Source organism: Rhynchophorus ferrugineus, unplaced genomic scaffold, assembly GCF_030347505.1.
Source record: "Rhynchophorus ferrugineus isolate W39M unplaced genomic scaffold, kcgeb_rfMv2 rfM8, whole genome shotgun sequence".
Lineage (NCBI taxonomy): Eukaryota > Metazoa > Arthropoda > Insecta > Coleoptera > Curculionidae > Rhynchophorus > Rhynchophorus ferrugineus.
The window spans coordinates 30,713,587-30,738,097 of NW_027472587.1; the positions used below are offsets into that span (position 1 = coordinate 30,713,587).

Here is a 24,511-nt window from a genome sequence, read left to right on the forward strand (position 1 = left end):
CGCCATGTATTACAATGTGTGACGAGTTGTGACAAAACCACTTTACGCGGCAGTGTGCGGGATTTAGGTTTGTCGGAAAATTTAATATTATAAAGCAAGTAAACATAAAAGCAGCCGGCTTGGTGGCGCAGTGGTAAAGGCGATGGGACAATCCTCCTACTGTTGCGATAGCCGCGGGTTCGAATCCTGCTGGAGCATGGTCGTAAATTTATGTTTGTGATTGTTTAAAATTTGTGAATGTTCTAGGTAAGAGTGTAAAATCCGACAGGGAAAATGATCCCAGTCACGTCAGTAACCAGGCTGGGTAAGACCGGATGTCTTCTGGGATGATTTCCAAAGTTGGTCACTCGCCAGTCGGTAGGATTTAATGCTAACGACCGTGGTTTGGAGCCCACGTTAAACTCTAGGTCCGGTCCAGATAAACCCATAGTTGGTAAAAGGATACTTTATATATATATATATATATATATATATATATATATATATATATATATATATATATATATATATTAATAATATATTATATATATTAATATTAAATTAAAAGCAATTAAATGTTTTTTTCTAATGTGATTTATTTGGAAAATCGATGGGACATCTATCTCCATGATAAAGGATAGATACCCCATTTTCTGTGACTATAGATGGCCTTGGGGTACCTATAGGAAACAAAACAAATAGGTGAAGTCTTAAATCAAAGAGATTAAACGCTTTTAAATGAGTCACATTCATCCCAGAATGGGACAAACGAATGTGTAGATTGTTTCGAAAATTTTGATAACACAAAATCTAAGGTTAATTGGATTCAATGCGTTATGTATATTCAATACCTACATGAATTCTGCACAACTTACGGTGATTATTGTAACCAATATCAATACTTAAAATTGCCCATTAAAAAAAATTCTACGAAAAATAAAAATGAAACAGTAAAAATTGAAAATAGAAAAGGAACAAGAAAGGAGAAAGTGGAAAGGAATTGTGTAATAAGTATAGCACCGAAGACGATTTTACCATCTAGCTGAGGTTAATAAAAGTTAAGGCATTTCCTAAAAATTAGAAAAAAAATACTGTACTTCAAATTAGATTTAAAAAAGTATTAATTAAGTAGTTAATACTTAATACAACAAATTATTATAAAAATTTGATTACTTTTATTATTATTTTATGTTCCCATTTTGGTTAATATCGATTAAAATTTTTAAAAAAATGTTTTTCTCAGATAAAATATCCCATAAGTCGAAATATAATTACGGCATCTAACGCACGCCGTAGGCATCCATCCCCCTATATATAGGACTTTTTTATTATGCTTAAAATTAAAGGAATTAAACAAATGATATTAAATTATTCTGATTATTTTCTTCCTTAGAATAATAACACAAACCAATACTAATATATGGTATGATTAAATATTTGTCTTCCGTGTGTTAATCACTCATTTCAAAAGATTTACATCTATCCCAGATTTATACTAATAGAGATGTTTTGTATATCAAATGCTATCTGTGGAAAAATGATATCACACTTAACAAGTATTCGGCCCTACTTTGTTTCTGTTACCCTTAGAAGTTCAACAACTTGTTTAATGGACATTTAGTATTTCTTAGGCTAATTATTATATATATGACATCTTCAATAAGTAACTTGTGTAGAATATCTTATTCTAAACTAGCGACCCGCCCCGGCTTCGCACGGGTGCAATGCTGATACTAAATTAAATACACTACAGAAAAAATATGAACGTTGTATATAAAAACATAGCGGCCCGCTCCGACTTTGCACGGGCATAAAATATATATGCCTATGTCACTCAATGAAAACATGATTAAAATCGATCCAGTATTTTTGGTTCATTCATTACTGCCCTTGGCCTGCACGCATTAAATTTGGAGTAAAACAATTCCTCTTCCCCTATACTTACTATGAAGATTTCCATCTTTGGAATATCTAAATTCATACAATTTTTATTACATTACACATTTTTAAACGCAAATTTTAAATTTGTAATATCTCCGAAAATATTTGTTTAATTTACATGCTGTAAGGAACCATATTGATCTATATTAATTGCACACTGTATTTAAGGTACTTAATTCGATAAGGATTAATGCCGTATTGCTTAAAATAGCTTCGTAAATAAGCCATTTTCTCACGTAAAAAGTAAACAATAAAAATGGTTAATGTGGGTTATCCCTAAAAGATAAACATATACCATCGCGGACTTTTTTGTAGACCTTTTTATGGTGTACAATACTGTAGTACATTAATTTGATCTAACTCGTAGGGTTAGGCAGCGTTTTTGCTAATTGCTAAATAAGCCTAAAAAATAGGTTAATTTACGACATCACGTTAGAAACCTCTAAAATTAGCAATGTTGCCTTAGTATATTATGCATGTATTATACATATAAACCTTCCTCTTGAATCACTCTATCTATTGAAAAAAACCGCATCAAAATCCGTTGCATACTTTTAAAGATTTAAGCGCACATAGGGATATAGGGACAGAAAAGGCGACTTTGTTTTATACTATGTAGTGATATAGCTTTGAAATCTATATATGTCCGTTAATTCGATTAACTATTAATAAACGTTTTATTGTACACACTCTATATTATCACTCACATCTGACTATGAACTGACACTTGTTCGAAGTATTTAATTACTTTTAATTATACGCGTGATAGATTCTATGGGGATGTCACGTTGTATCACATTATTAGACGTTTTACCTTCGTCTATACTTCATAGAAAATAGCAGGCAACACTTTATTTGGGAATCGTCGAACGATGGCTATATTAGATTTTGATAGAAGTTGGATTCCATAGGTCCAAATTGGCATGAATGTTATTGTAAATATTGTGTGGCTTAAATACGTTGTTTCCGTTTAATAAGCATGAGCTTCTACCTATAGTCTATTCAAAATAGTGGTGACACACGTGAGCAATATGTATCTGTCAAAAGTTGTTAACTCATTTTACAGTCAGACAATATTATCCTTTTTATTTTATACTATTTTAAAAGAGATAGAATGCTGATAGGAAAGAGGTAGAATGCAAAAGTTGTCCGTTTGTCAAACGTCTTCAAAATTCTTTAAAATATTATAGTTTAAAATATATTATTATTTATTTTATTAAAATATTATTAATTATTATTAATATTTCCTCGGCATCAAGCCAAGTTTTTGCTTCAACTGTATTTTTTCCCTTCAAAAAGCAATATTTTATCAACACGCGAAATTCCTTTTTATCCATCATCTTCACAATAATAAAAGTTACTGCACTCAAAATGCTATAATTCACAAACTAATAATCCGATAGCTGTCAAATTTATATACGCATATTTTGAGGGTTAGGGCTAACTGAAAAACATATGGATTTAATTCTAGTAGCGCTATCTAAGTGTCAAGCTGAGGACTTTTCAATTGACCAGTAATTAGGTTAATTTACAATTATATTAAAGCACGAAAATAAAGCGTTACTATAGTAGGATATGTACTGCGACTAAACTATTAAATGTTGTATACAGTCTGTCTACTCTAATGTTAGTGAGCATGAAAGTATATTTGATTATAAAAATGTGTCTCCCAGAATGTTCATAACACAATCATAGTACATTCAAATGAACATTTTAACCTCAAAATTAATTAAAAAATCTAAATTAATTCAGTCGTTAACAAGCATTGCATGTAGTAAGTCGAATTAAATAACAAATATAGCATTAGTATTAACAAACTATGCACATAATTAATTAATAATGTTCTATAAGCTAAGCTTTAATTGATAGAATATTCGTTGTCATATAGAGGTTAACATGGTTATTTAACGCAACATAACGTAAACAGCATATCAGTAATGATAGCAAGTTAGATTTTAACAACCTGTAGTTTGAAATTAATTATTATGTTCAATAATTTTAGGGGTATTTTAGTGGTATATTGTGATAACAGTTAATACATATTGACGAGATAACATGAAGTCATATAGAAAAATAATACACGGAAAGAAAAATTCATACAAAACGTGGAGCAGTATGATAAGTTAATAAATTAACAGGAACAAATATTCTATCGGAATATATATCGTAGTTCGAGTAAAATAACTACACCAACCTATTATTGCTTGTAATTTAAAGCTTCTATAGTTTCAGTTAGTTCATTTAAATAAATAATTAAATATTGAAGAACATTTTCATATTTAATGCTATAAGTGATTGGAGAAATTCCTTCAATTTAAGCAACTGATAAGCGTCATTTATTTATTACATGAAACGATTGATGACAAATTTTTATCTCCTTCCCGCGATGTTAAAAAAATAATATTAGGCCGAAATCCTCCGACTGTTAACTATTTATTTTTTATTTTTTATTTTTAAGTGTCCTTTTTATCAACTAGGGTTTACCTACTGGCCAATGACCAACTTGGAGATTATCCCAGAAGACCTCCGGTCTTACCCAGCCTGGTTACTGGCATGATTGGGATCATTTTCCCTTAGGATTTTGCGCTCTTGCCTAAGAATAATCACAAGTGTTAAACAATCACAAACATAAATTTACGAATATGCTCCAGTAGGATTCGAACCCGCGACTATTAGGCTTTACCATTAGGCCAACCAAGCCGGTTTAATATTTATTATGTAAGAATATGAAGGAGATAACACGTATGGTTTCTTTTAATTTAAATTTTTCAAAGGAATAATTTTTAAGAACATTTATTTATTTTTACAAAGGAGCTAGTATTTTTTATTTAATTGCAGTAATCAACTTTTAGTTTAAAGTATAAGTAACTTTGGCTATTTTTGTGATGTTAGGTATGAACTCACTTCCATCCATTTGTAAGGGAAAAATCATGTTTAATTTCTCTTACCTAATAAATAAATAAGCTGTGAAAGTAGTTGAAACAGTAGCTTATGGACTTGGATAACTGTTATTAAAAGTATCTTTTCAGTTGTGCTTTAATTGTTATTCTGATCTTTTCATCAAGTGCCAGTTTTATCAAGTTTTTTAGTTTTCTGGGTGTCCTAGTTCATAGGCAAGACTGTAGAAATCTAACGTAGGCAATGAGTTTTTGAACCATAAAAAATTAAAAATCAAATGAGTTTTTACACATTTATGGTTATCTTATTTAAAAGCACGTGGCAGACCTATTACAACCGTTTATTAACTACAATTATCCAGTAATTTTTTCTTTATATTATTATTATCTAGTAATAAAGTATCCTTTATAAATCCAGATCTAAAGTCTCATAAAATCAGTCTAAGATTCAGACCCAAAACTGATTAATTTTGAAACACGGTACAGTTATCAGAAATACGGTACATAAATATAGTTATAATTTCAAAGGGTTTTTGGCTCTTCATCCTCCAGGTAAGTCTGTTGTTGTCGAGCAGTTATAGTACATCCATATTTTTGTGTTTACGCAAACGCTCTTGATGTTTTTGCCGAAACCATTTAACTTCTGGACTGACCTTGGTATCCGTTCAAACTTTATGGATATTCTCGTTTATGATGTACCTTGGGATGCTGCCAAGAAATTTGTCTTGGTAAGTTTGGATCATGTTAATGTTACCAATTTCAACAGTTTCAAGCTGATACGAAGATTTCCTCCTTTTTTTTTAACATGTTTGCCATTTGAGTTTGAGGTCCTATGTTATGCCTTAATTTTTGACCGTTTTGGCATATGGAGTTACTCTAAAACCAACTATCATTGGCAGGTAGTCTGTTTTTCTTGTATGTGAAATCGACATGTGTAGATTTCTATGGGTAGAATTTTATTTGCCTCTTTTAATCTTCTTCTAATATAATGTTCCTGACAGCTCTGATCTATTTACAATTGTTTGAAAATCGTTATTTTTACCTTGGGTTTTAAATTTTAATATTCGTCGTTTAAAATATCGAGGTAAAATGGTACAGTTTATTTCACAACATCCAAAATAAGCTCCATACTTACGCTCGTCATGAATTGACCTTGAAGAATTGAATCGGCCACGTTTTCAGAAGAATGATTCTTGAGAAGAAACAAAAAATGTTTTTTAAACGAGTAACAGCTGCATTGAAAGCAGAATTGAAAAGTGAATCATGCATAATAATAGTGTGCGAAAAAGATCATGGTTAAAGAGCAGAGAAGCACAAAGAGTTGCATAGATCCCAATAAGGCGAAAGATGGCCATGTCAGGTACTTTATAGGTTTAGAAAGGAATTGTTCATCATGAGGTACTTAAATTTGGCGAATCCATTCCATCCAATGCAATCCATCTATAGAAATGTTAGTTTTTCCATAACAAGAATGCTAGACCACACACATCCTTAGTGACTTCCCAAAAATACCTTAGCGACTAACATTTGTCCCGGTCTTATGTTGGTATAAAAATGGCTCAAAAAAGGTTTTGTAAAATCACTTCTCCAGTACAATTAGGTTCTACAAGTTCACAGTTCTACAAGGATGATTTTATAGTTTTATCGAAAAAATGGCAGAAAATAGTCGACCAAAACGGCATATATATCATTGATTGGTGTTTGATATTTGTTTTAATACATTTGTTAGATTAAAACTATTATTTTAATCAAACAAAAGTGAAATGTTCGTTAAAAAACGTATAAATAATAACCCATTTTTATAGATAATCTTTATTGAATTGCAAAACAAATATATTGATATAAAACATGCCAATCCATTGTTTCGTTTCATTTATTAGTTGTTTCTATAATATTGTCGGTGAAAAAGAGCGCAACAATTGTTTGTCGATAGTTCTGTTTGCTATATTGTTTAAACAGACTCGACGATATTACTTTTTTGGGGGCATTGTACACGTTTAGTATTATTTTCCAATAAGTTTCATAATGGATTGGCTTGCGGCCATGCAACGTTGCTGCCGACAATAATTTACGTGAAATTATATTTAGTGGTTTTCCGTTGCTATGTTTCTGTTGAAAATTGCAAAAGTTTCGCCCCAGCTGCGGCCATGTCGGAAATTAATGGCATATTCTCCTAATTATAAGTTAATAAGCGGCATTGTCGGCATATTTCGAATATCTTTTTTTTTTGTTCGCAGTGTTTATTGTATGTCTGCATGAAAACTTTCGATTGTTTTAATTAAACATTTGTATATCATTTATCTGATGTTTCATTGTCATATTGTCAGTTTTTTTGTTGCTAAAGTTATGAAAAAAGAAGCACGAGTAGATGTATATAATAGATACAGAAGAATAAGAAGTATAATTGTGTCATAAGATAGTTAAAAAATATGTGAGATCAAGAATTTCTATTGCTTCCGATGCACCAAAACCCTCGTCAAGGCGCCAAGTCACCAAGTCGCTTCTTCTTGAATAAAACACTTGTTAAAGCAAATTAATAGTTTTTGTGTTCCAATCCCAACCAAACCCTTTAATATTTTATAACTGGAGCAGCAGGTAGATTTCCGGGGAGACCATAAAGCGTTCTCATTTGAATTCATTTATTCAACTGGAACCAAATTAACTATCCAAAAAAAGGAGTCAGGTTGAAAATTCACAATACTTTCGCAGCTACTCGAAGTATTCCTTGATGTGGTTAGGTCAAATTCCATCAAAAGTATGGTAGCTGCAGCTTTAAGATCGCAGTAGAAGGACTGAAGTTTTCCAAAGAACCCTAGCTAGAAACTAATATAAGTAAAAACAATCAAGGTTTGCAAAACAGCCCTAGCCCATAGGCTCCCGGGATATGCATCACACTTCAAGTAGTAAAGCCACCAAAGAGTGATTGAAGTAGCTGTGAATTAATATAGCCTACTGAAATTTTGAGAAGTTGGCAGTTCAAGGTAAACAGCCACCAAAAGGGGATTGTACTAGTTCAGTTTCTTAGCCGCAGACTATTGAAACCTGGAGTCACTAAAACTTGACAAACTATTCCATAGAGAGATTTCTCTTCATCAGAAAAACGATCTACCATGTTAGAGGTCTAATATTGGCATCAGACCTGATAAAATATTTGGTGGTGGGCAATAAGGCATCTAAGTTTAAAGTCTCCTTTTACCAACTATGGGTTTATCTGGTCTGGACCTACAATTAAACGTAGGCTCGAAACCACGGTCCTCGACATTAAGCAAGCCTACCGACTGACGAGTGACCAAATCATCCTAGAAGACATCCGATCCTACCCTGCCTGGTTACTGGCGTGAATGAGATCATTTTCCTTGTCGGATTTTTCACTGTTTCCTAGGACAATTACAAATATTAAACAATAACAAACATAAATTTACGACCATGTACGATTCAAATCCGGGACTATCGCAAAAGTAGATGGACCACCTTGTCGCTTTTACCACTGCACCATCAAGTAGGTGGTTATTGTTATTGTCCCAGATAATTTGTATTATAGGTTTCCGGGTCATCTAGTTATATTAATATAATCTAATTAAAGGTTAATTCATTATTTTTCTGTCGAATATAATTTAGCTAACTTTATGTTCGCATTTTTAAATAATGCCCAGTAAAGACTAAAAGTTACATTAAAACAAAAATTCGATACATTAAATTAAACATTCTGCTTAAACCAAATTATATATTATTAATTTGATTTAATTTAATAATATTTAAATCCATGACCTTTATATATGGTATTATTATTAAACATATTATTATATATAGATTGTCAATTAGTACCTAGTTCGATCTACTTAAATTCAATTTTAAACAGCTTGTTTCAGTTTAACTTAGTTTTGTACAGTTAAATGTTTGTTAGTTTGGCTGAGTTCAGTTTAGTTTAGTTTAGCCCATTTCGGTAAACTTTTGTCTGTTTTCCTCATAGTGGTTTATTTTTAATAATTAATTGTTAGAGTTCGGCCAAAAAGTTATTTAAAATAAAAGTTTTGCCGTATTTAGCGTTTTGTTTAATAGCAGAAATATGTACACCTTCAATAGATTCACAACACATTATCATTCGGAAAAGATCGATTATTCTGTTAATTTGATTTTTGATGTTTTTGCAAGTAGATTCATTAAAGGTGGGGACGAGAATGGTAGACCCTCAGAAAAGTACTAAAATAAATATTTATGAAAATGTGTGTGTGTGTGTGTGTGAGAAAGGGAGAGAGAAAGAGAGCGCGAGAGAGAGAGAGAGCGCGAGAGATATTTACAGACACATACAGTTATGATACAGCTTGTTAATCAATTTAGAGTTTTCTGATAAACTATATTTTTTGTTTTGTTTTGTGGTGCGTAAATAAACAAAGATGACGGTTTTCCGACGCACGAACAAGCGACGTATAATTGTCCATGCACGAAACTCCAAGTTGATTCCGCAAACTTCCAAGGACTGGATTTGAGATTTATTTATGGTCATCGCAAAGGCCAGACGTATTGGAAATTGTAAACGTTTAAAATCGAATGGTAAATCCGTTGGAATCATCGGTATGCGCGGGATCAAGACATCCTCTCCTTTGTTTTCCCTTTATGATTGTTGCCTCAATGACGTTATTCATCATCTTTTTCACAGCCAGTCTTGTTCCATTGCACATTGTCGAGGTTGATTAATGTTACGCAGCATGATGACAACTTAAAACTTCAAATTGTGAGGTGGTAATCCAGGCAATTCCAGTGCATTTAAAAACTGCGTGGGATAGTTGACTACGTCGTTCTGATTCATAACAGTGTCTACTGATTTAAAGGAAACCAACTGTCCCGGAAGAAAATTCTGAATGGTCGTATTAAGATCCTGGACAATCTCGAATCATCGACTTTTTTCCTCTTGGCCATTTTCTAAATGAACTGCCAAATGGACCACTGTAGGGTGTTTTTCATGGATCGCAAATGAAAAGATATGCCAAATTGCTTCGTTGCTTCTTATATAACGACCCATCTGATATTGTGATATTTCGTCATTTACATTGATTAAAGCGAAGACGGCCATATAACCTCTGTTAACATATTTACATATGTACTTTATCGACTTCAGAGAGTTGCAATATTCCACATTGATGTGAGTCTCCAAAGCTTTAGATAATATTGGCCATTATGGCACGATCCAACGACTGTCTACGTCAACATTTTGTCCTCTTACCTTCACAACTACCGATCGCCCATTGTCCGCAACTGATCGCCGACGATACAATGGGTATCCATAATTTCCCGTTAAGGTTTAAGCAATCAGGTCTCTTGGGTATTGCTTGGAATACTTGCCGTCAACCATACAAGGTGAATTGAACATCACAAGGTCCAGATATCATGTGTATGGTAACTATTGCATGCAATTTTTGGTCAACTGTGGGAAAGTGGGCATGAAATTGTCCTGTATAATATGCGTAGCGCCAAATGATGTTATCTGGAGACAGCTGTTAAATTTCTTATGTTGGCCAAGAAGTGCTTAGAACCATTTCCATTCCCAGAAACTAAAGAGCGTAGAGAATCTGGTGGTGGGGCCAATTATGGTAATTTTACTTTGCCTCCAGCACAACATAATCCAGTAGATTCACCGCTGTATTTTAACGCCTTGAAATATTTACAAATTATAATCTATTGCCGCATCATAGTGGAATGCAGCTCATTCCAGGATCACAGGAGCACTGTGTCTGCGGAATCGCTCAATTTCATTATGTCGTACTCGCTATTGTTGTGTTTGATGTACACGAACTCGTTGCATTCTAAGCCTATCTACTTTATTGTCACTCTCTAAAGAACGTAATTCTGACATAGCAATACGACTATTTCCTTGATCTGTCTCTCTCTGATTATCAGTGCGGTTAGCACGTGAGGTAGCTCTTCGCACATTTGACTGATTCTCCTCGGCATCGTAAATTGTAATTAATCAAAGTGAGAAAAGTTCTCGCGCACTTAGCAGTAAAGTGTCACTGTTATAAAAAATCAACAAAAAAGAGCACATAATTTAAAATGTCACTATCACAAAGGATCACCCAAGTTAAGAAAGTTCAAAGACTAACGAACCACGATTCATTTATATATATATATATATATATATATATATATATATATATATATATATATATATATATATATATATATATATATATATATATATATATATATATATATATATATATATATATTATATATATATATATATATAATATATATATCTATCTATCTATCTATTTATATATATATATAGATAGATAGATAGGATAAATTGTAAATAAATTTCTCCTCCCCCGTCTCTAACCCTCGGTGACGAGAACTTCCTTTCTTTATTAACACCAACAATTTGTACGTAATCCAGTTGAAGTCGAGCCGTACTGTGAAGCGATCGCACTTTTACATGAGTCAATTATCATTTGTCATCGGGCCAAGGTTAATAGCTGCGAAACACGTTGCTTGCAATTAATTTTGTCGGCTCGAGGGGATTGATGTATCTGATACAATGACTCGGAATGTTACGTTTGCTGCGGGAGGTGGCGGCCCTACTTACAGTGAATTTCTAATTTCCATCCGTCTTCCAGGTTTTCCGACGACATTACTTTATTTTCCGCGCGACAAGACAGATATTTCCCATCATCCTCCTTCTTGGGCACGAAAGACAGCGTCGACGTGGTCATATTGCCGTCGTTAGATGTCTGAAACATTAAAAAATAAACGTTTTAGTTTGAGGAAGATTATATTTAGCGTGGAATTTACATTTTGTGCTTAAAGTTGACTTTAATCTGTATTTTCTTTTATGTTAAACTAGATGTAACCGGCATGTATTACAGTGACACGTAAAATAAAAAATTGTGTAATCTATTAACTTGTATAATAATATAGAATAGGAATATATTAGATGTTAGTCATAGAAACAATTAGAACTATTAGATTATTAAGATAAAATAAATATCTTAGAAGAACTAACATTGAATTTTCATTGTTTATTAATATGTTCTCTACTATTCAAATGCGCATATTCAGCCACATCCTATAATCTTGCCGGTCCCTGACTTTAGCTTTTTTGCATCATAGTGTATTATAGAAGATTAACTTAAATAGGTATAACATAGAAAATATTTTGCGTGATCTTTCAAATGCAGGCAAAGGCACTTTTTTATTGTTTCGTTTGAATTTCCTTATAAATACATTTGATTAGCTTATATCAATAATGCGATTGTTTGTTTCAGTTTCGTCATGATTTAATTATAATTACTGTTATTTGATTAAAATGCATCCTCAGTATCAAAAGTGTTGTGTATCTAGTGTATCGCGGAAATAAAAGACGTTTTTCTTGAAAGAAACCACGAAAGTTAGTGGATTAAGGATGTTTGTGATGAAGCATTTGTTGCTTATTAATTAAAAAATTTAAAATATTTTTCAAAGTGACAAAGTTCTCGAATAAATATGTGTTCAAATGGGTCGATGACAAAATTACATTCAAGGTAAATGTGATTTTGTTACATGAAATTTTTTAGTGCGGAGCCATTCATCATATATGAAGCCGAATGTTGTTTTTCTTTAAAAAGTTCTTTTTAAAGTGCCACCAATTAAAAACTTAATTATTTTGAAGGGGTTTATTGACTCAGGAGAAGTCAAAATGTTGAAATCAAGTCTAAATTTGTGCCTACTATATATTATAACAAGTATATGAGTGGCATCGATGGACACGACTAAATGCTTACTTACCACCCGTGTGAAATAAAAACGATCAGATGGCCCTCTAAAATTTTCGTACATACTTTATAGGTCATGATTAATGCTTATTAATTTTACAATAAATAGTCAGGCAATCGTATTACAACTTACGACTTTCGTTTGCTGTCATAAAAAGATAACTCAGGGTTCCGTCCAAACCTACTTCCAGAGCGGTTATCAGCGAACATGTTTTGAAAATACGAGAGTAGAAGAAAGCAGGAAAGGTAATGAGAAAGCAATGTAAAAATTGTTATTTACAAAAAAAAAAAAAAAAGAAAAGGCACTATTTACGTATGCAGTGAATGTCCTGGATATCGTGGTTACTGTTTAACCTGCGCAAAGATTAGTCATAACCTCTTATTATTTATCTGAATAGGTTTTTTATTTATTTTGTGAGTTTTCGTGAAAATTTACATTAGCTTATGGTCGTTCATTTATTTCTATTGATTTACTCAATTTACTTGAATATATATATATAAAAAAATATTTTTTTTTAATAAATATTAAAATCTAGACCGGACACACGTTAAAAACGTTATTAGGAATATTTTAGTGTTGTCATAAGGAAAAAACGTAGTCGATTTCTAGGGTAAGTATTTGATCCCAGATCGGCAATGAGCGTGTTAACATTATTTTGACATCAACTGTATGATTTATAATTATTTGTACATATGTTTTCTAATATATTTAAATGCAAGAAAATGTATCTATTGCCGGCAACCCACGAAAGATCAAGTCATCGTGTTCTGAGAAACGACAAGAAACAGAACAAGGCAGGAACAGCTCCACCTCCGTTCCTATCGGCACTTAAAAGTTTCTGTTCCCATATTCCGTAAACAATTTTGAAATAATGGACGTCTTATGTAACGCATTACGCAGAACTTCTCGAGAATTCTTACGCCATTCCTATCGGAAAGTATATTTATACGCAGCGTTATTTCGAAAACTTTCACTGTCGCAAAAAAGATCAACTTTTCCATCTACGGTGACGGGCGAGAGGAGCACCGAACCGACGGGACAAAAGGAAATATGATAAAACGCCCTTCGCAAAACAAAGGCTAATGTTTTTCATCGCATAAAACCAGTATGGAAAATAAGATACCAAACAAACATCGTCGTTAGATCCACAAAAACGCTTGATTTAAATTTAGTGTATTAGCGAGTTTGCTAAACAAGAGTGTTTGAAATATTTATCGAGCACAAGTAAGTTTTTTATGATAAAATTTAATATTCGGTAAAAAATATTATTGTAAAGAAATTTGTTCATTTCATCTTACTTCGATATGCTTAGTAAAATCTTAGCCTATCGACTGACGAGTGACCAACTTAAAAAATCATCCCAGAAGACATCCGGTCTTACCCAGCCTGGTTACTGGCGTGACTCGGATCATTTTCCTTATCGGATCAGAAATATTAAACAATAACAAACATAAATTTACGACCATAACCCGGCAGGATTCGAATCTGCGGCTATCGCAACAGTAAGTGCCGTCTTGTTGCCTTTACCACTGCGCCATGAAGCCGGCAATTTATACTACTGTTCTGTTCTACTTGCATTAATATACAGGCACGGTGTGTATGGGACTAATACATCAGTATGTATTTCCCAAATTAGAATAAATGTAATCTACTTAACCGATAGCAAATAATACAATTATACACTAAAGTAATTCGTGTGGTTTTTTTAGCTTCAAATTTTACAGTTTTAGTGAGTTGTCCAGTAGCTGCATCGCTTCCACGTCGCTGTGATTTAGCAACCTTGTTTCATGTTTTAAAGTGAAATATTGGATCACTTCCTGTATCCATTTGATTTCGAGGTTATCGTGCAGCTCTTCGTTGGTTACGTACCGGTAAACATTAGTAATTTATCTCTAACTTTGTTTTTGGTGCGTTGGATTATTAGTTGGTTTGATGTTTATAGGTTTTATGATTGACTGACAAATCAATCTCTTTGATTTTCGATCCAGTTGTGAGTATGTTCCTACTAACCAGTACTGTTGCTTGACTTTGAGTCCAATTTGCTCTGCTTTTAGTCTCACCGAATGGTTCCAGTTTTACCGACCATCGAGATATATTCCAAGGTATTTAGCTCATTCTGCTTGAGGAATCGGGCATCCATCAAGTGATATAATTAAGTTTATGTCAATTCGCTGCAACGCAAAATTAACATGGACAAATTTGGAGCTACTACGCTGTATTTTCCAGTCTCTAGTCCATCTGTAGATCTTGTTGACCTCTACTTGTACTTGTTCTATAGCCTCAGATAAACATACATCGAGGAAGAGTATTTAGGACATAAGACATATTATAATGACTGGATAAGGAAACAGAACAATGAAAGAAACAAGAACTAAACTTAAAATGTAAGTGTGCTCTTTGATTATGGTAAAATGCACTATTATGGTAAACAATTGTAAATTAGATTGTTTAGGCCTCCAGGGAATATCATGGTGGTGTACAATAGAGTTTTGATGTAAATATAATAAAACAGCTCCATCCTACAAACTATTGTGGCTATACAATTAACTGTAGTTTAAATGCTTCGATAGTATATGCATTAGGCGTCTAGTAATATCATTATTTTATTTGTATTAGAATATTGTTTTACATCACAGCGAAAATAAATTAATAGTTAAAGTTAAACGTTGAAAAATTGCGACATTTTGACATCCTAAATTTATATGACCTGTGTTCACTGCTATTTTAGATAGACTATGGAAACACTCTTAAGTTCAGGTTAATAAATTTCTCACTTTTTGAGTCTTTTTTTTTAAGTTTAGTTTCCATAAAATGCTTATTTGGTCTTTACATTTTATTCGTAATGATTGAAAAATTATATCGGCTAATTCTTTGAGGCGTTTTTATGATAACTTGCAATATCTAAGGCTGAATTTCTTCAATTTCGTGACGCATATTATCTTTAAGATGTTGAATCGTTTGGGGCTTATTCACATAAATTTTGATTTTATAAAACCCCATAAGAAAAAGTCTGGTGCTGTTAAATCCGGAGATCTGACTGGCCATGCTAAATCGCTACTTCGCGAAATTAGTCTTCGTAGAAAAATGTCATTTGATTATTGAATTGTTGAACGAGCTGTATGTGGCTTCATCTCGCTGAAACCACATGTCATCTAGTCCTTGCTCTTCCATTTCAGGCACAAAAAATTTCGAATCATGTTTTGGTACCGTTCAGCTGTAATAATGGCAACCACACCTTGGCCATTTTCAAAAAAAAGGACCATTGATGTTTCCAGCATGAATACTATACCATACAGTTGCTTTTAGTGGATGAGATTATTTTTCATGAATTAATTGAGGATTCTGTGTTCCCCAAAACCAACTATTCTCTTTATTGACGTGGCCACTGAGAAAAAATTCAGCTTAAACAGTGTACAGAAATATGTAACTGAGAACAGCGTCTCCGAAATGATGTTTTTGGAGACTCTGCAACACTATCGAGCACTAGAGCCACGTTTTTAGCATTACGAGACATTCGTTGTCTTCCAGAGCTAGGTTTGTCTGCTGTCGTACAAGACACTCGACCATTAGGATATTTTTGATGCAATTTCCGCTGTGTGCCAATAATGGAACGATTAATTTCAACAAATATTGTCACTATTTCTGCTCGTTCTTGTGGCGTATTTATCCGTAATAAAATTTAGACGTCTACACAACACAATGGTTAAAGCCAAACTGAGCTAAAGGTCACACAACCAAGATGGCGCCCTATCAAAATGGTAGCGAGACTTTTGCCCCACCCTTTACGAAAGCTGAATTTTGTGTATCAAATTGAATGGTAGCATATTGCAAATATTTTATATATTATCAGCGTTTATAAAATAATCATGCATCAGTATCATATATGGAGTAGTGCTGTTAAAACCAAAAAAACATTCTATGTTGAAACGGGAACCGCATGTTATAAATACACATAAAAGCCCTATATAATGGAAACTATCTGGATGTGGTTTTTTTAAAGCACCACCCGACGAACAATAACACAATCGCAATTTTGCATTAATGGAAACCTGTCCCATGGACTGCGTCGCTTTCAATTATTCTCCCTCACTCTGATTCGCATAAACTTTATACTAATAATCCCTTTTTTTCGATACGGATTTCGTCGAAAATATGACGAATACAGAGGCAGAAAAATGCCGAAAATGTTTTGCATTCGTTCTGTAATTCAATATGTCTCTACAGTTCGTTTTAATTCTCGCCCACTTCAGTCTGATTGTCTTGATTAAAATTGCAAATTTAATTGAATTTATTAAAATGCTTAGGTATTTTAATAGAGTTTTTGTAATTTTCTACTATACATTTTGAAATTTCGGACATATTTTCTGAATACATTTGTCGCTTCATTAAGTTTAAATTTTGTGCCTAAATTAATTAATAATGAGTTAGGGAAAAAGGAATTTCCATCTTTATCCCTCCTTATAGATGTTATTCATTGAATGTAAATGGCAGGAAATAATTGATTCATTTTTATTTATTAATTCTCTATAACTACATTTATTATTTATTATTATTTAATATACTTAACAGATCAAATGAAAAGTCCCCGGCCCGACATGTAGATGGCGCTACTAGAATTAAATTCATATGTTTTTAGTTAGCCCTAACCCTCAAAAGATGCGAGTATAAATTTGACAGCTGTCGAATTATTAGTTTGTGAATTATAACATTTTCAGTGAAACAACTTTTGTTATTGCAAAAAAAAATGATAAAATGGAATTTCGCGTGTTGATAAAATATTGCTTTTTGAAGGGAAAACATACAGTTGAAGCAAAAACTTCGCTCGATGCCGAGTTTCCGGACACCGCCCCATTAAAATCAACCATCAGGATCGGTATGCTAAGTTTAGACCTGGTGAAATGAGCACCGAAGACGGTGAACGCAGTGGACGCCCAAAAGTGGTTGTGACCGACGAAAACATTAAAATAATCCACAAAATGATTTTGAATGACCGTAAATTGAAATTGAATGAAATATCAGACACTTTAAGAATATTAACTGAACGTGTACATCATATCATTCACGAATATTTGGGTATGAGAAAGCTCTATGCAAAGTGGGTGCCGCGCGAGCTCACTTTTGACCAAAAATAACGACGAGTTGATGATTCAGAGCAGTGTTTGAAGATGATCAAGCCTGGTAATTCCGACTCTTTGCATTCATATGTGACAATGGATGAAAAATGGCTCCATCATTTCATTCACGATGAACCTGCTCCAAAGCGTGGGAAAGGGCAACAGTCGGCTGGCAAGGTTCTGGCATCTGTATTTTGGGATGCGCATGGGATAATTTTCATCGACTACCTTGTAAAAGGAAGGATCATCAACAGTAATTATTACATAGCGTTATTGGACTGTTTGAAGGGCGAAATCGCTGAAAAACAGCAGCATTTGACGAATAAAAATGTGAAGCTTCACCGAGACTATGCACCGTGTCACAAGTCAGTGAAAAGGATGGCAAATATCCATGAATTGGGCTTTGAATTGCTTTCTTATCCACTGTATTCTCTAGATCTGGCCCCGAGTGACTATTTCCTGTTCTCAGATCTCAAAAGAATGCTCGCTGGGAAGAAATTTTCGTCGAATGAAGCAATGGTGAAGTCGTACTACAAAAATGGCATCGAAAAGTTGGAGGGTCGCTTAATCAGTGTATCACCTTTGAAGGGAATTTTGTTAAAAAAAAGAAAAAGCACAAAAAATGTGTTTTACTATGGTAGGCCGGGGACTCTTCAATTGACTTTTTACTTCTATATTTTAATCTCTTCTTTTTACCAACTAGGGCTAGTTTGGACTAGATCTACTGGTTAATGTGGACTCCGACCCACGGTCTTAGACATTAAGCCTACCAACCAATGAATAAACCAACTTGTAGATGTTCCCAGAAGACATTCGGTTTAATCAAGTCTGACAATTAGGACGATTGGCATCATTTTTCTTATATGAATTTATTGCCTGTTGGTTTATTAGAATTACTTAACTATCGTAAATATAGCTATTTTATAATTATTAATATTATTTACAAACCTTCATTTTAATTTTTGATGCACAAATTAAATTACAAAATTACTTATTATCCGAAATATTTGGTTAGTGCTTTGTTATGAAATGCATTTACTAAACAAATCTGAATGTAGTTGTAAGTTAGTACCACTAAAATTTACAGAAAATTATGAATAACATTTATATCGATTACATGGGACCTTTGGGGGACGGGGACAGACATAAAGTGTATACATAAAATAATAAAGTAATAAGTAAATAAAATTAATAACACAAACAAGGGGGTTAAAAGTATAAATAGTGTATATACAAATTAAAAATGAAAACAAATAGTGAACTACAAACACAACCACAACGAAGTCGAGCTTCTAGCCCGACAGCACACATTAGCACCCATACCGAAGTGGTAATGGTTATTTGGTCAGTAAGACTTAACTTAGCATAGGCTAAATTATATGGAGCAAATCGATTTCTCGTAGAAATCCAAGGAGTCTTATATGTACTTGCGGCCAGGGTAAAAGTGGAGAAATTCACAGAACTTGCACCGAATAAGGTATGGATAATGTTCTCTTTTATAAAATTGACATAATGATATGTTTATGAAAGGGTGTCCAAGTCCAAGTGAATGTCCAAGGGCCAATTTCAACAAGCCATTTCCATCTGCAATTATGTGAGAGGTATGAGTGGAGTAGTTAGGGATAAGACGATCCAGGACGAGAGGATGACTCCAAGTGGAAGTCAGATTTAAGGAAGATGGTAGAGCAAACGATCTTCACTGAAAGTAACCATACGATAAGAAAGTGGTGGGGTGGATGTAAGACTGCACAAGTTAATTGCAGGGGACGATCGAAAGGCATATAGCGATATTCTGAGCGCAGTATTTTGAATGGCTTCTAGGGATATGGGGTAAGTTGGAGCAGCAGCGGCGAAGAGATAGAAGCCACAGTCTAGCTTATGAAGGATTATGGAGGAATATATTATGAGTATGGTTTCCTGGTCTGCACCTGTCTATCGGTTAGATACCCAACGCAGCATTTACATGTCTCTGGATCAGAGAGTTTTAAGTTCGTTGGTGTGATGCTTCCAAGACAGCTGACAGTCAAAAATGAGTTCCAGAAACCTTATACGATCAACAGTTTTGACTGGAGTATCATTAAGAGAAAAGGAATAGAAGCAATACAGTTACGCCTCCGACAGAAGTGGATTACAGAGGACTGTGAAGGAGAGATAAAGAATCCGGTGGAGGAGGACCAGGAAGAAGGATGGTTTAATGCTCCTTGAGGGAGCCGTTATCAAAAGTTTGGAGACTTGACCGAGCAACTCCTCCTATTGTTGTCTATTCAACAGACATAAAATTAAATCAAAAGCAGATTTCGAAATTCTAAATATTTTATAAACAAAGGGGGCAGACGATTCTTATTATTCTCGAATTTTGTTAATCTATTTGGCATTAAATTTTCCCATATGTAGGGTTTTTCTGTCAAACTGTTCTTTTGTTTTGTTCAGAGGGAAATCCAAATTCTAAAAAAAATGTAAAATATAATTTTACGTGATCCTACGATTCTTAATAATTTTTTATCTAAACTCGTCAAAATACTTTAATAGTTCCAACAATGTAGGAATAAAAAAGTAACACAAAATTTAACTTAAATTAATCTAAAGTTCAATATACTTTTAACACACTCACTTTCCATTTTAATATTGTATCAAATTTAAATTTTAGGGATTTGTCATCCGATTCATATTTTCCAGCCGGCGTTTTGCGGTACAACCTAGCTAGATTTTGATTCAATATTACGCGTATAAGAGTTGGGGTTAGCAGCGCGTCGGCCAGAGCCCAAAATATTTGGTTATATATTTTGTCACCCTATTTCTGGTTACTTGATTTGAGCGTATTTCGTATTATTGTAACTTATTTATTTGTAACGTATATTACCCAAAAATTTTAGGCCTGAAAATTCTTCCTCAACATAAGCTATAACTATGCCAAATGCCTCCAGGTGCCTCCGTCTTCTTCAAAAAGGTAGGCAAAATTTTCGCTAAGCCAATTAATATATAGAATATTATAAGTATTACTGGTGTTTAGTATACTTTAGGAATTATATACAGATAAATATATTTCATTAAATATTAAATTTATTTAAAAATTATATATTTTTACAATTGTTATATATACAATAACCATCTTGTATTATAAATTAGACATGATTTTAGAGTATTTTTTTAGATTTTATTATGCTTTATGTGTTTGATGTTTTTAGAAGGATAGTAGGACTTAATATATATTGTCTATTCCTTATATTAGTTTATACAAATTGTTTGCTGGCTTGGTGGCGCAGTGGTAAAGGCGACAGGATGTTCCTCCTACTGTTGCGATACTGTGATTGTTTGTATGTAAGAATGTAAATCCTACAAGGAAAATGATCCCAGTCACGCCAGCAACCAGGCTGGGTAAGACCGGATGTCTTCTGGGATGATTTATATGCCGAGGACCGTTGTTCGGAGCCCTCGTTATACCGTAGGTCCAGTCTAGATAAACCCTCGTTGGTAAAAGGAGACTTTAAAATACAGATTAAAAAATATATATAAATATTAATAGGTTTACAGCTATTTAACAAGCTATGTTAATCTTCTTTGGTAAAACTCGCAATGGGAATATAACATACGCATAGAAATATTTTATATCAACATTTTAAGGCGCATTGCGTTTTTACTTATTAATATTGATCATTGTTTTGCACCGTTTTATCAGTTCTGCCGCAATAAGTACTGGCTTCCTGCAGAGCTGCATCAACAAATGGAACTTTTGATTTTGAATGGTAGCTTTGCATATTTTTTGCTCCGTGGCTATAGTTATTTGAACGGAAGAAGGAATCTGGAGCAGTAAAGGACATATATTAGGAGATATGCGAGAAAGACCGAAAACTCTTCTTACGATAGCAAATCGTTGACGTTTTTGTAGCTGTTGCAACTTCATTACTATTGTTGTTTGATTTCAATAGATCATCAAGTCCAATGACACTAATTGGAAAGCTGCTATTTTATATAGATTAATATCAGAACCTCTGATTTTAAAAATGAAGTTAGTTTATAACAGAAATTTACAAAAATATTTCATACTTTCATCAATGCCAAAATTTTAGGAGATTCACGTCTTCTTTTTCATCTTCTTCTTTTCGGATCTCGAACCTTATATATGCATTCAGTATTACTTTTTAATAATTAACTTAATTTGTTATTGTGCAATTTAGGCCTCGGGACGATAACTAATAAGAATAAATATGCTAATGCCTATAAATGTCTTGAATAATTTTCAAAATAACGTAATAGCCCATAACAGCTGTCGATAATTGCGGAGCCAAGGCAAATTCCTCTCCAAGTTTACGGTAACACCTCATAAACGAGCCATTTCGCCAGTTATAAGTAGTAACCGTACAAGAAATTGCCCGACGAATATGAAAACTTTCCAACTGTACTGCTTGTGCATTATATTAAACTTCAAAATGGTAAAATGCGAGAGCCCCAGCAACATGCAAAGACACCCACAGAATGTTAATATTATAATATGAAAAGCTCCACTATTAAGAACAGGCACAGAAGTTGGATGCAGACGCGGTCTATGCATACCAATAAGGAGGACAGATCCGATTTGGTGAATAATTTAGAGGAAATGGGAATTGAGTTTGTGTGTAATATTTTTCGGTTTATTATTGCTGAGAAATATTGGAGAGATATACCGAGAGGGAAATAGAAAAAACCGATGGACCCTAGATTCTTTAAAATAGTTTTATTATAGTATAAAAATAAATTGTGTTAGCTCTAGTTTAGATTAAAATTTTTAAGCCTTATATGACTATAATCTATAATATATATTACAGAAGGCAATAAGTTTATATATTACGTTTATAAACAGGTCAATTGAAAAGTCCCAGGCCTACCATAGAAAGACATATTTTTTAACAAAATTAGTTTTTTTTTCAACCTAATTCCTAATTATTCAATTTTTCGATACCATTTTTGAAGTACGATTTGTCTTTTAGGCGATCATCTCTTCATTTGACGAAAATTTCGTCCCAGCGAGCATTATTTTGAGATATGAAAACAGGAAATAGTCGCTGGGGGCCACTTTGCACAGATCTTTCTCATAGCCAAATATTCTTGAATGATATGACATATAAGTTCAGTTGATATTTTTGGAATATCTGCTATTTCATTCAATTTCAATTTACGGTCATTCAAAATCATTTTGTGGATTATTTTAATGTTTTCGTCGGTAACACCCTCTTTTGGGCGTCCACTGCGTTCACCATCTTCAATCCTTGATGGTTGATTGTCCTGGGGCAGTGTCCGGAAACTCGGCATCAAGTCAAGTTTTTGCTTCAACTGTCTTTTATCCCTTCAAAAAGCAATATTTTATCAACATCCGAAATTCCTTTTTATCCATTTTTTTCACAATTACAAAAGTTGCTTCACTCAAAATGCTACAATTCACTAATGATCCGACAGCTATCAAATTTATACACGCATCTTTTTAGAGTTAGGTCTAACCAAAAACATATGGATTTAATTCTAGTAGCGCCATTTATGCGAGAGGCAAGGGACTTTTCAATTGACCAGTTATTATTAAGTTTATATACATGGTATGTAGAAAACCACTTCATTAAGTGATCTCCTATATAAAATGCTATTTAATTAAATAGTCTTATTATAACGTCTATATATGTCCGATAATCAGATATGGTATTAGATGTTTTAGTCTATGCACTTCATTGTCACTTCACAGATTTAGCTGATTAGCAGGCATATTGGGATGCACTAATTCACTCTCTCTCAAAGGAATTCACACAAACACGAATGACTGAATTACATTTGTTATTGGTTTTAGAGGAAAATCGCGTTGAATCATTTATTTTTGATACATAGTACGGAGCATCGACAATGGCATGCAATACTTTAATATATTTATTTATTAGCGTTTCCCCATAGCTGGATCCCTTACGACTAAATAGCCTTGAGTATATATGCCAGCCGTCTACAGAAGATTTATTACTGGATTCATAGACTACGTTGTGGAACTCCTCATATATTGCATATACTTCTATATATTCGCCTTCTTTTACAGTAAAATGATGAATCTGTGAGGTAAGACTTTTAGTATCTCGTAATCCGGATGAGGGAGAAGTTTCTCTAAATACAGTAATATCTGTATACAGTAATATCTTGTTATCTAATGATAATTTGTACCCTATAAGCCAATATATTTGGTGGAATTTATGTCCAAGTTGTTTCCGTTTGGCGAGTATGTGTTTGTTCTAGGTTAGGCATAGAACTAGGTACATTCTAAGGTATTAAGTATTATTTGCTTGCGGGACATCTATTAATAGAGATTGGTGGACATGTTCTTCTACGGAGCGTAAAAGTTATACTTGTGGATACTCTTTCGTTGGCTATAATACACCATGTTTTGAACCACATTTGTATTTGATTTAAGTGTGTTTGTAGATTCGTTGATGCTATGGCTCGCTATCATGAAAGGCTAAGACTGCCGTGTCGTCTGCGTATGCTGCCACAATGGTTATTTTTGTGTAGGTAGATCGGCCGTCTAGAGAAGATTTATTACAGGACTCAATACACTACGTTGAGGAACTCCTGATATATTGCATATAATTCTATATATTCGCCTTGTTTTACAGTAAAATGGCGATCTGTGAGATAAGACTTTTAGTAGCTCGTAATCCGGATGAGAGAGAAGTTTCTCTAAATACAGTAATATCTATATACAGTAATATATTATTATCTAATGATAATTTGTACCCTATAAGCCAATACATTTGGTGGATTTTATGTCCAAGTTGTTTCCGTTTGGCGAGTATGTGTTTGTTCTAGGTTAGACATAGAACTAGGTAC

The 24,511-nt window shown here is 33.4% G+C and overlaps 1 protein-coding gene across 1 annotated transcript in view; it reads right to left on the reverse strand.

Moving 5' to 3' along the window:
• Positions 1–24,511, reverse strand: part of side-VII (sidestep VII transmembrane protein) — a 446,220-nt gene that overhangs the window by 116,103 nt on the left and 305,606 nt on the right. The window contains exon 7 of the mRNA XM_076412671.1: positions 11,401–11,545. Coding sequence (XP_076268786.1) covers positions 11,401–11,545 — 145 coding nt within the window. The remainder of the gene's footprint in view (positions 1–11,400; positions 11,546–24,511) is intronic.